Below are 12,232 nucleotides of genomic sequence, written 5' to 3'. Positions count from 1 at the left end.
GCAATTACCTCATTTGAAACCCATGAGGATGAGCCTGACAATTTACGCAGTGTTTAAACCGTTTATTAGTAAATTACTTTTTTTTTTCCTACCCCATATACCATATAGAGTTTGACCTGAAGTAAACCAACATGGTGCATCATTGCTTTGATTGTCTTCTCTCTTTCCTACTCCCAGGAGACCCACCAACAGTTAGCGAACCAAAAGAGTCTCTATGTAGTGGAGTTCCGGGAGGAGCAGGGCCCTCTGCCCATCGTGGTGGCACTGCCTGAGGGGACTGTCCGCGAGGATCCCGAGCTTGAAGATGAGGTTCCAGACACAAAGCTGGAGTGGAGTGAGGTGAAAGAAGCTCAGGGAATGAAGAAATCTCCCTGGGCAAATGTCAGACGGACAGTATGGTAAAAGCTTCAGTCCCTCTGTCTCTTCTGCTCAGAGATGCAACTGGGAAAGCCCAGCCCAAATGGACAGGTTGTATAGGCTTACATTTCAGAGGAGGGCACCAGTAGCTCTCTCATGCCATTCATATTGCTGCTCCCATTGCTACCATTAAGTAACATTGTTTGCTTTCCCACAATTCTTCTGACCACTGTTTGACTAGGGACGTTCAGATGGAGACAGCCAGTGAACATGACTTTGACTTCAGGCATGCATTTACTTGATTCTTGAAGATGATGTTTAATCAACAGATCCCATGTTTTTTTCACAAGCTCTTGGGAAACTACTGAAAAGATAAGATTGTGAAAGCAATAAAGAATCCTCAGAATGAGTTCAGTGTGGGTTTGTTGGCGTCTTTTTTGCAAAATGCCAGTGTCTGGGAGATCTTGAAGCAAGCAGCAGTAGTGGGAGTTAATGTGTGCACTCTCCATCTCCCTCCCTAGGCTCACTCATTATGGTGGGGGAACTGTGAAATCAGGAAGTAGAAGTTGTGTGTCTTCTGGTGGCGGGGAAGGGGGGCAAGGTGATGGTGGGCAACAGCTGGAGTTGTGCAAACACTATTCATGCAAGTGGGGGAGTTCCCCAAATGAGGCAGAGCCCAAATATCTGAGGACAGCCACCCCACAGTCTCCTGTGGGATATTGCAGTGTTTTGACTGGCATTGGAAGTCCAGTCCAAAACCTGCAATCCAGGCTTTCTGATGGTACTCTCCTCTGCACGTGTGCTGGGATAAGACCTAACTGCATTTTCTACCAATTTGGTACTGGGCACAGTAGAGTCTTGGACCCTACCCAGAACTCAGAAAGTGCTACAGCACTTTTAAGGATTAAAGGAAAAATAGAAAGTCCATGATACATACCAGCCTCTGACCAGAGATGGAGTAAACCCCTTCATGTAGCAGATCTCCAACTGAAGCAGACAGAGGTAAGTGCCAGATGCTAGATTAGCTCACTGGTTGGAGGATCCATCACCCAAGTCCCACGAGAAGATAAACAGACTCTGCATCCGCTCCGTGTTTTTGTCTTGGGCATGGTAAAAGAGACAGTGGAACCGAACCCAAACAATGTTTTATCACAAAGTGTTAGAGCAATCCAGGTTATAAAAGAATTCAGGAGTTAAATTCTGTGCCTCCCAGTCTGTGAGTGCTTGTCGTGGCATTTCTCTGTATGCCAAAAGATGCTTGTACCACCTGTTTTACTTCAAGACCAGCCTGGGAATTTATATTTTAAGTTCTGATGTTAAAGGCATTTAGGAGCAATATTTTGCATGGATTTCAGTGCGGGTTTCTAAAGACAGCAGTGGCGTATATACAAACAGGCATGGTGAATTTAGTTGAGTTTATCTCACTCTGGTAATGAAAATTCTAATTCAAAGGCCATGCCTGCTGAGCAGTTGGCTGAAGGCTTTATTCCTGTTTGCCAGCTCAATCTAAATCCACCTTCCGTAGGATGCAAAGTGTTGAGTTTGCAAACTTCCTTGTAAGCAGCATATCAAACTACTGTTCGAGAAAGTGTGCTCACATTTGGCTTGCATCTTACTGTTGAGCAAAATCAAGAATGAATAAACCTGGGCTAAAGGAATCACATCTTGCCGCATTTAGATGACCTTCAGTTTGCCTCTGTCATTGCAGAAACAGTGAGCTGAAGTGAGTTGGCTCTGCCACTGACTCAAAACAGCCTCAGCCTGGGTAGTAAAGAGAGCCTAAAGTGATTGACTGGATCAGCTGTCTGTGGTTTGCTTCCCTGTGTTGCAGGGAGCAGATGGATCATGCCAGCATTTTCTCCCTTCTCAGAGTCAGGAATAAGGTGCGTGTCAGTAGCAGGTGCTTGCATCCACACTTGGAGATGTCCTGCTGCTTCCTTGCACTCTGTCCTTGCATTTCCTCACCCAACGCATACGGAAAAGCCCCCGATATTCTGGCCTAAAATGGTGATGGTGCCACAGGAGACCATACAAGGCCACTGCTGCACAAAAATTGGGGATGTGAGTGATGTCAAGGTCTCCAGCAATGCCCCATCTGCATAGTGGGATGAGATGGCAGAATTGGGCAGGCTCTTGTGTGATCTTGGGAAAGGCTGAAGAAAGACAAGCTGTAGGGACAGGTCCTTAGCTAGCAGCACCCAATGCAGAGCAAGTTGTAAAGTCCAGCTCTCCCCAGCTGACCTGGACCTGAACACTGTTCCTTGTGCAACCCAAACAGATCTCACACCACATTTTCCCAGCATAGGCCATCACTCGGCACAAGGGTCCCAGCCTGTCTTTTGTGAGTAAAGGTCTGCAAATAGACATGTGTCTTGAACCCTTCTTGGTCACTCCGTAATTTCTGTTCTCACTGCTAGTGCAGGATAAAACAACACATTGTTCTCAGTGGATTTTTTCCTCCATCAGCCAAAGCACTGGGAAGTGTCTGACTGATTTCTAGCTGGTGCCTCCAAGAGAATCCACACAAGCCTTGCAGGTCCACCTTGTATGCTCATAGAAATGAGGAGCTGCAAGGTAAGGAAGTGGTAGGGTGACTGTCATTTGCCTTTTCAGAACTTAAAGAAAGTAATGTAGTAACCACCAATCTCCCTCTTTCCCCAAGGTCTGCACACTAGCTACACTTGCATCTGCTCCCATGAGGGTCTTCAGGACTCCTCTGCCTTGCCTCTGCTCTCTGGAGGAGGTTTAGGGCTCTCCTCAGACCCACAGGACAATAACTCATGTTTGAGCACTTCCATGAATCAGTAATAGGGCATTTCCATACCTGTCCTAAAAGCAAATGGGGTTTCAATGCTTGAATCTGTTAGCATAAAGGGAGACCAAGGAGCCGGAGGGGGCCGTGGTCTCGGTGCGAAGATCAGAGGTGGGGAATGGACCATTGGAATGGTCAGGAGAGGGGGAGGCAGACAGAGCCAGCCGTGAATCAGACTCTGCCACAGACCCACATGGAGCTTTGATCCCTCCGTAGAAGTTACCTTTTGTGGGTTTCCCGTTTTCACAAGTTTGTTCATATTAATATAGATGCTTGTATAGATGTTTTACCCAGCATACAGTTTGTTCATCACTCACAGATAAAGCTGACTGTAAAACGAGAAGCATCAGAAACTCCTGCATTTTCCATGGAGCTGGCCGTAATTTTCTATTAAGTTTCTTTGCTTTCAGACAAAGCAAATTCTTCTCCTGCAATTCAAGGAGAAGATGAAAGTGCTTCTAACTCATTGCGTCACCAGAGGCAAGGTGTCCAATATACAAATATTTGGGGAACAGCTAACATTGCGGTTAAGAAGCCATTTAATTAAGCAAGAGCAACCAAGATTACAATCTGGGCATAGTTAATGAATGATATGTCCGTAATCTTGTTTTTATCACAGGAGCTGAGGTTTTGCCTGCCTTCAAGTGGATAATTTGTTTTAACTAAAGAAGTCTAATTGCCTGCTCTCTAGAGTAGATGCCTGCAGACCTCCTTGTTTTGCTGAGGAAGCTGGAGGAGAAGAGCAGAGATGGAAACTCCAGTTACACTACCAGTTGAAATCTGGTGGTGGCTGCAGGGATGCAGTAGGCCCACTGTTTTTGACGGTGTGATGGGACTTGTAAGTCCTCTGAGAAAAGGGCTGATTTGTGGCTTTTTAAATGGGCTGCTACATCTGCAAGGGAATCCCAGGGATGGGGAGGATGAATGAAATGGCATGAGGAGGATGCTGTTGGAGATGAGGTGCCAGTCTGGGGGGATCTGGAAATGTCTGAGCAAATGCAGAGCCTGGGGTGGAGCAGCCGCATATATTGGGCCAGGCTGGGAGCAGCTTTGCAGGCAAGGACTGCAGGTGCCTTGTGGTCAACAAACTCAAGGGCCAACCGCGTGCAAGCAGCACTCAGCAGAGCCAGCCATCTCACATTCTGGGGAACCATGCTAATATGCAATTAACCCCAGACAAATATCCCCATGGGAGAAGGATCAAGCCTGCAGTGTTCATCATGCCCAACATTGCCAGTGGGGTGACAGCAAATTCTCAGGCCAATGCTATCCTCAGGGCTCTCTGTGGGGACGAGACCTAGTGCATATATGGTAGATGGTTTGTAGGTCCTGGGAGATTTTCTGAGCTCCGGGTAGCATCTTTCCCTTCAGAAGCATTGAGGTGTGCCATTTTCCCAGCAGCCCTGTGCCAAACAGGGACACTCGTTCACATGCAAGCTATTCAGCTGCATGGGATTGAAGTTGGGGCCATGCTGGGAGGGTTTCAAAGTTGCAGCACTGCTTTGTATCAGTTCATTTGGATGCTCTTGACCCTGTGGTGGCCCTTCTCTCTGTCCAGCCCTCCCCAGGCGAAGACTTGGCCCAGGTTACACTGGGGCCACAGGGCCTCCCTCCCAATGCCATGTCCACAACCTTGTCTCAGCCCACTCTTCAGCTGCACTGGGGCTGATGAGCACTCCCATACCAGCAGCACCTGGCTGTTTTTTTCCAGTGCTGGTTTACAGCAAGGTTACACTAATGCTGGGGGGGAGGTATCGCAGCAAACCAGGTGGGGCCAGAAGGAAAGGGACGAGCAGGTGAACTAGCGCAGACTGGTGTAAACTGGTGTGGGGCAGGGAAGGGAGAAGCAAAGGGCAAAGCAAGGCAGAAAGAATTGGGGAGGAGAGATGGGAGCCCTGCCAAGACATAGGCTGCAAACATGATGGCCGCAAGCCATAGGGACATGGATGTGAGAGAACAGAGAGCACTGCTTGGCGCAGAGGTGCTGGCCACACCTGGGTACAGAAGGTGGACAGAGATATCACATCCCAGGGTATGACTGCAAATGTCTGCCTTTGTAAATAGACCTAAACAGAAAGGCGCCTTTGTGTTCCAATGCTAAATTCAGGGGCATAAATAGAAGCAGGGCAAATCTGGGCATCAACACCCCCCCACACACACCATGATGACATGATGTTGAAACCAGTTTCAACAGGTGTGTATTAAACCCTCAGAACTAAGTGCCATTGTCCAAAGTGGCTGTGAGTTCCCTCCCTGCTTTGAAAAGGGGTTTCTTTTTCCATCTCTGTTGCAATCAGCTTGCTTATGTCACACTAACACAAGCAAAACAGGTCAGGTTGGTTTTCAGCAAGGAAAAAACATCTAATGTTTTCCTCACATTGCAATTAAAAAGCTTCAACCCAAACCCATGGTCACAGCTCAGAAGTCCCCCTTGGATTTGAAGCAACAGAGGTGCCTCCAAGTCAACATTTATTTCCCTTCCGTTCTCCAGTCCTTGTTATTATCCAGGAACTTCAGACTCAGAATGGAAGCATTTTTTACCCCACAAGCTGGAAGGGCTAATTGGGGTTTATTAGGCACCTCTAACAAGTGAAAACACCCTTTCTTGGGTCTAAACCCCATTTAAATTAACTCACTGTCACGGTTTAACCCCAGCCAGCAACTAAGCACTACACAGACGCTCGCTCACTCCCCCCGGTGGGATGGGGGGAAGGGTAAATCAGAAGGGTAAAAGAAAACTTGTGGGTTGAGATAAAGACAGTTTAATAGGTAAAGCAAAAGCCACGCACGCAAGCAAAGCACAATAAGAAATTCATTCACTACTTCCCATGGGCAGGCAGGTGTTCAGCCATCTCCAGGAAAGCAGGGCTCCATCACGCGTAATGGTTACTTGGGAAGACAAATGCCATCACTCCAAATGCCCCCCCCCTTCCTTCTTCTTCCCCCAGCTTTATATGCTGAGCATGACATCGTATGATGTGGAATATCCCTTTGGAAAGTTTGGGTCAGCTGTCCCGGCTGTGTCCCCTCCCAACTTCTTGTGCACCCCCAGGCTACTGCGAGTGTACCTACTCGCTGGCGGGGTGGTGTGAGAAGCAGAAAAGGCCTTGTACTCTGTGTAAGCACTGCTCAGCAATAACTAAAACATCTCTGTATTATCAACACTGTTTTCAGCACAAATCCAAAACATAGCCCCATGCTAGCTACTATGAAGAAAATTAACTCTATCCGAGCCAAAACCAGCACACTCACTCAAGTTAACACTCTGGAGTAATTTGAACATTCAGATGAACATCATCACTGAGATTAACCTGAGTTGGTTTAGCCCCTGGCCCTGGCTACAGAGCCCCACAGGGTCCCCTTGCCAGAAAAGCCCTCTAATTCATGCCCAAGTCTGTGCCTTCTCCTTAGGCATTGCCCTGTTACAGTGCAGTCCTCCTGAAACTGTAGAGGACTGTGTACCTGTGTGCAGCAAAGGGAAAACCAGCAGAAATGACTTGTCTATTTGCGAAATCACAGCAAACCCATCTTTCTTAGCGACATAGTGTTGGTGTATGTGAGAGCAGCCATGCACCAAAGAAAAGAGTTGATTGCCTCTGCTTATTTAAGATGTTATTCTAATCATCCATACAATTCTCCCACAGTCTACCGTGCACCTTCTAAGTTGTATTTTGTAGGGGGATTAAAGACAGTGGTAATTCCTGCCGTTATGGTTGTGCCTCATAATTCAGCAATACCCTTCAGGTGTTGCAATAACTCATATTGCCCCTGAGGCAAGTTAAATATTGTCCCCATTTCTCATCACAAATCAGAGATGGCATTTCCAGAACTGCATGAAAATTTTCTTTTGGCACAGCAGGTTTAGGGAGGGAAACAGGCTTACGTGGATGGGCACCAATTAAAATGACCCGGTTTCATACTCATGCTCCTTAGTGCTGGTTGGCTTCCCCTGATGATAGCAATAACAACCCTGGAGGCATGAAGGTGTGGTTCAGGGAGATTTTAGCACTTTGAATCCAACTATATTATTCTTTTTAGAGCTGGATGTTTTTCTATTTGGGCCCCAATTACCAGCATCAAACTGTACCCTACCCAGAAGAAACTGAAGGGAAACAGATTGTGCCAGGATGTAGCTTTCTCTGGCAGGCTCTTTGTCTTCATTGCCATGGTCCCACATAAAAAGCTGCTTGTTTATAGTATATACATTAAAAAAGACAAAACCCAAACCCAGCCTGGAAATTGCAGTCGTTGAACAACTTTCGTGTTCATGGGGTGACCACAAGACACACTTGCGAGGGGAGGCTCTTAGGATGATTTCCATCGCAGGAGCGAGTACACCTTATGGATCACATACATCAGGGTAGCTAAGAATGCAAATACCTACAATGGAAAAACACATCAGCCAGTTAACTTTTTATTATATGGTATGAGTTCCTGCACTGAGCAAACACCTCATGATGCATTATATTTCTATTGACTTTTGCATGTTTGGAGACATTCATGCATAGTAGGACTGGGACTAGTTTCTCTCCCCCCTCCCTGAGTGGTTGGTGCAAGTAAAGATTTGCCCTTGAGGTCGCTCCAGTCACCTCCTCACCTTCCTTCCCCTGCTTTGCCAGGCACTCACCACAGCAGCAATGTTCTCCTGATAGATGGTCATTATCAGAGGGCTGGTAAGCTCTCTGACGACATAAGTGAAGTAGGCTTCCAACACGGCAGCACTGAGGTAGAACAGAGCTGCTGTCTCCTGGCAGACGACATCCTAAGAAACAAGGATCACACAGTCATTCCCAAGGAGGGAGCACACTGAGAAAGGGAAAAAAAAGGAACCCACACAAGCAAGCCCCAGCCGGCGATTTGGAGTGCAGTAACAGCAATGTAGACAAATGTCTACCAGTGATACCAGGGAGGGGTGAGGTCCTGAGGTTTGTCACATCCACTTACCAAGGTGACCCAGGAGCTGCTGCCACCATGCGCCCCGCAGACATAGAGACACAGGAGGGTGATGGACATGACGAAGCAGAACACAGAGACAAACATCACCCACCCTTGCAGGATGGGTGACAAGACCTTCGAGGATGCCACCAGGATCCAGACAAGGCCCCCAAAGGTCTGCAAGTGAAAGTGGGAGAGAAGGTGAGCATGGGATAAATTGGTTTATCCAGAGCAGAGCCAAAAGCCATGCGTGCCTCTGGCACTAGCACTGCACATGGCAATAGCCCAGGGATGCCTTTGAGTTCTTCCCAGGCTCCACGTGAAACGGGTATTTAGCTGGGAGCACCTGCCTCTGATCTTTACCCAAAAAAACCCTCACTGTAGCCTTGCCTCCTGGTATCACTGCCATTCATGCCTTGCCCACATCAGTGTACTCAGGAGGCTTGTTCAGACATTTTTGAAGGCTGGTTTTGATGAACAGGGAGGCTTATTTCAGTAGGGCATGTTTGCTTCACACCCAGTGTGGCAGATCCCTGAAAGGGGTGGTGTCAAGCCCAGCTCACCTACACAAACAGCACAAGACATGTGGCTTCATGAAGGCCAAGACATGGCCTTAATGAAGGCCACTTGCAAATGTCTCCCCAAAAGGAGAGAGAACAGGTTAAAGAGAGGTAATACAGCCAGCTTTACTCTCTGAGGTAGGGGAAATAAGGTTAAGGCTCCCAGCTCCTCCTGGGAAGGGGGGCTTGTATTGCTGCTCCAACTATTTGGGTCATCCTTCATTGGCTACACTGGAGCTGTGCAAGGTACCAGCTGCTGGTCTGGTAGCAGGTGGGACCCCATTCTTCTCAGCCAGCCTTGGGAGTTTGCTATGGTTTTTCTGGTATGGTGGGGGACATAAGGACAGCTATATCTAGGCTCCATCCTATCTCCACCAGCAGATTCCTACACAAGAGGATAAGAGCACGATGCCCAATGCAGTCCGAGCTGCAAGTGGTGTTTTTGCACTAAAATGCACTCAGCAGCTTTTCTCTGCTACAAATCAGCCCAGTTGTTTCTTGAACCTGTGCAAAGTTTAGTCTATGCAGCATCCTATGATGAGGCGCTCCTCAGCTGAACCCACACTGTGTGGAGACCGGTGCTGCTGTGGGGACCTATCCCTCATCACCGGCTGGTCTTGGATTTGCAGGCAAACCTCCAGAGGTAAGAGAGCCTCACTGACTAAGATCATTCTGATCGCCAGTGTATCCCAGGCCAGCCTTTGCTAGCATCCAAGTGCCAACTCATACACATCATGGCATTTCCGTTTCCTTGGAGGCATTTTGCAAATGGAAAAAAGTTTCTGATTTATGATACTCAGAAAACGTCACGTCATTTGTGCCACCCCACATTTGTAGGAAAGTTCATTGGTTACGTTACACAAATTGATACATTAAATCAATGATGTGGTTGAGACCTTGCAAATATCTGAGTGAAAATAGGTTGTCCAAAGTGCTGCTGTTTTGGTGCCTCTTGTAACAACCAAAGACTGACACTTGAACACTAATCCAGTCCCTGTAATAACTCATGTGGAGACACCGTTGCAGCTAAAGATCCTGGAGAAAACCTTACAGTTGGTCCATTAAAATCCAACACAATTGGGGTGAGATATGAGGTTGGGGGAAGAAGTATCACTTCTCATTTCTTACCACTCCCTATCTCTCCTTTCTGCAGGATGTGATTTCTCACTCAGGCAAGTATGTTTGGCATGGTTTGATTATTGACTTTGTTTTTTATGAGTCTGCTGAACAGCAGCGCCATAAAATGAGGAAAGGGTCAAGAGGCTTTCAATAACAACCCACAGAAGGTTGGGGACAGCAGTCTAAGAAAAACTTGTCTTTTAAATAGCCTTTTACAAAGCAAACATATCTGTTTTCAGCTTGTTTCAGCTTTTCCGTATAGGCCTGCCTATCGACATATGCAGAAAGCTCTTCAAATACAATAGATTACAAGAATTAAACCCAGCCTCACAGAATAAAAATGGTAGTTCTTAATCAGCACATCCAGATGTGGCAATCATCTGAGCTGCAGGCAGGACCTTCTTGCATTTTCACAACTGTCTTAGCATTTGAAATGCCTTTTTTTTTTTTTTTTTTTTTTTTGTAGTTACCGTATTAACCCACTGCAGGCAACCTCAGATTCCACTAAAGATTGAGAAACTCTTTATCCTTCTGAATGCTGTGATTCAAGGCAGCTGCCTCCTTTGTACACAGTAGAGATAATACAGCTGCACAACCTAGAGTCATATACCTCTGGAGATGAAGAAATCCAGTTAATGCAGCGTTCCTCTTTCCTGGGTGGTTCCTGAGCCTTTAGGATGCACATTTCCAGATCTTACCCAAACCAAAGGATAGGGTCCTTATTTTTGTCCCATTAAGCAAGCTGCCTTGCCAAATCCCCTGGAGACAGGGATTACAAACAAACAGTTCAAGGCACTGAACAACTGTAAGCATGCCAAGGCCAACAGCACACTCAGCACCAGGACTAACACAACCCAGTGGCAGGGGTGGCTGGCAACCATCTACCCAGCCAGAATCTCCACAGGGAATTTGCACCCTCCTTCATGCAGCTGCAGGAAACCTGGACCTTGCTTTCAGGGCCTGGGCACAGAGATCAAGTCCCCAGAGCATATTTGGAAGAGCTAAAGCAAAGCCTTTCTCCACAGATCAGTAATGCCTGCTTTAACCCAATTCCTCTTTGCTTGACTGCTATCAGTAGGAGAATTAAGTAAATGCTGTAAATCCCAGGAGTGTGGACTAAGTTGGGTGACAGGGAAGGATTTGGTCCCAGATGGCAAAGTTGAAGTTTTTAGCATGAAATAATCTGAGTGCCATCCTACACACTCAGTCAAACCCATCAATGTTGGATGAAAGTGCTCAGGCTTTGGAAAAATCCTCTCAAACTGTTGTGAGGAGAGCAGGTTTCATGGGCGGGGGCAGAGGACACAGGAAAACTGTTCTAGTTGAAACTTTCCATCTTTTAGTCAGTGCTCACAGCAACTGCTTTTAATCACCTGTGCCAAATCCATTAAGATTATGATCTTCTCCTGCTCAATGAAATTACAATATAGGAAGAAGTTACAAGGTGTTTGTTCACCCTTTGCTCACCCACTGTTGCCCACACACACAGGTCCAGCACACTGCACCTCCAGCTCAGGAACGTTGTGGCTGAGCAGTACAGCTTCGGCAGCCTAGGCTCTTTGCTGCTGCGAACAATTACCTCAACTAGACTTTACCCCCTGCTTTAAGCAAGCAGTTTATCCTCTGCCGCTATCAGCTGCTAAAATCATCTTCCAATTAATTAATTGGCTCAACTTGGCAACCTAGTTTAAACCCACCAGCAACCCCTTCAACTTTGTTACGCAGGAAATTACAAAAGGTTTTCAGAGGCACCACAGAAATCCCCTGCAGACTAAAGGAGAGCTTCAGAGCCCCCAGCTCAGGGGCTTGTGGTTTTCTTTAAGAGCGAGCTAGGCATCAGGGGCTGCCCCGAGACCCTTGTGGCTCAATGACCTGGTGTGGCTCCTGAACCACATGCTTTCTGTCAGGTCTCATCCCTCAGATGAGCAGCATGAAGTGTGCTGGGTGCCCCACAAGCAGCATCTGCCCTCCCCAGAGAAAAACCAGCACTCACAATTTCAGGAATGAAGAGCACATCTGGGAAAGTTGTCAGGACAGACAAGCCGCTGGGCAAAGAAGCGGTGGAAGTTGCTGAGGACATTGCAAGCCTCTCCCACGGTGACTGTCAGCTGCTCTGGCTCTAGCTGCCGGAGGTAGCTGCCAAATGCAGCCTCCTTCCTTCCCTCCCCTTCTTCCTGCTCTTCCTTCTTTCCTCCCTCCTTCCTGCTGGCAGGTGAAGACAGCTGTCAATGGCACAGGTGTGGCCAAACCCTGTGACCAGGGGTTACTTGGTGGCTGATGGGAGCCACATGGGAGGTTTTCAGGAGATGTGGGGAGCCCTGAGGCATTTTGAGCAGAGCTGTCTCTACACAAGCTGAGCACACAGGGCAAGTCCCTGGGCGGTGGTGGATGGCACTGGCTTACATCTGAGGGCAGTAGGGAAGACCTGTACCCATCCAGCTGGGCAGCC

General features: G+C 47.5%; 2 protein-coding genes across 4 annotated transcripts in view; one reads left to right on the top strand and one right to left on the bottom strand.

Moving 5' to 3' along the window:
• Positions 1-766, top strand: part of MRPS5 (mitochondrial ribosomal protein S5) — a 5,871-nt gene extending 5,105 nt beyond the window's left edge. Inside the window, exon 2 of the mRNA XM_009324218.1 lies at positions 178-766. Within this exon, the coding sequence (XP_009322493.1) occupies positions 178-402 (225 nt within the window). The 3' untranslated portion in view covers positions 403-766. The remainder of the gene's footprint in view (positions 1-177) is intronic.
• Positions 767-7,474: 6,708 nt separating this feature from the next.
• MAL (mal, T-cell differentiation protein) lies at positions 7,475-11,863 on the bottom strand. Of its 3 annotated transcripts, XM_009324214.1 has the most exons (4): positions 11,777-11,863; positions 8,114-8,281; positions 7,797-7,931; positions 7,475-7,549 (listed from the first exon to the last, which is right to left on the bottom strand). In XM_009324214.1, the coding sequence occupies exons 1-4, from the start codon at positions 11,861-11,863 to the stop codon at positions 7,475-7,477; spliced, it is 465 nt and encodes a 154-aa protein (XP_009322489.1). The 3 variants fall into 3 exon arrangements, with proteins under 3 accessions (XP_009322489.1, XP_009322490.1, XP_009322491.1); XM_009324215.1 differs by lacking the exon at positions 7,797-7,931; XM_009324216.1 differs by lacking the exons at positions 7,797-7,931; positions 8,114-8,281.
• Positions 11,864-12,232: the final 369 nt, after the last annotated feature.

This window comes from Pygoscelis adeliae, unplaced genomic scaffold (assembly GCF_000699105.1).
Source record: "Pygoscelis adeliae isolate BGI_AS28 unplaced genomic scaffold, ASM69910v1 Scaffold305, whole genome shotgun sequence".
In the NCBI taxonomy this organism is placed as follows: domain Eukaryota; kingdom Metazoa; phylum Chordata; class Aves; order Sphenisciformes; family Spheniscidae; genus Pygoscelis; species Pygoscelis adeliae.
Note: the sequence above shows the minus strand (reverse complement) of the source record. Positions and strands in the feature narration are given on the sequence as shown.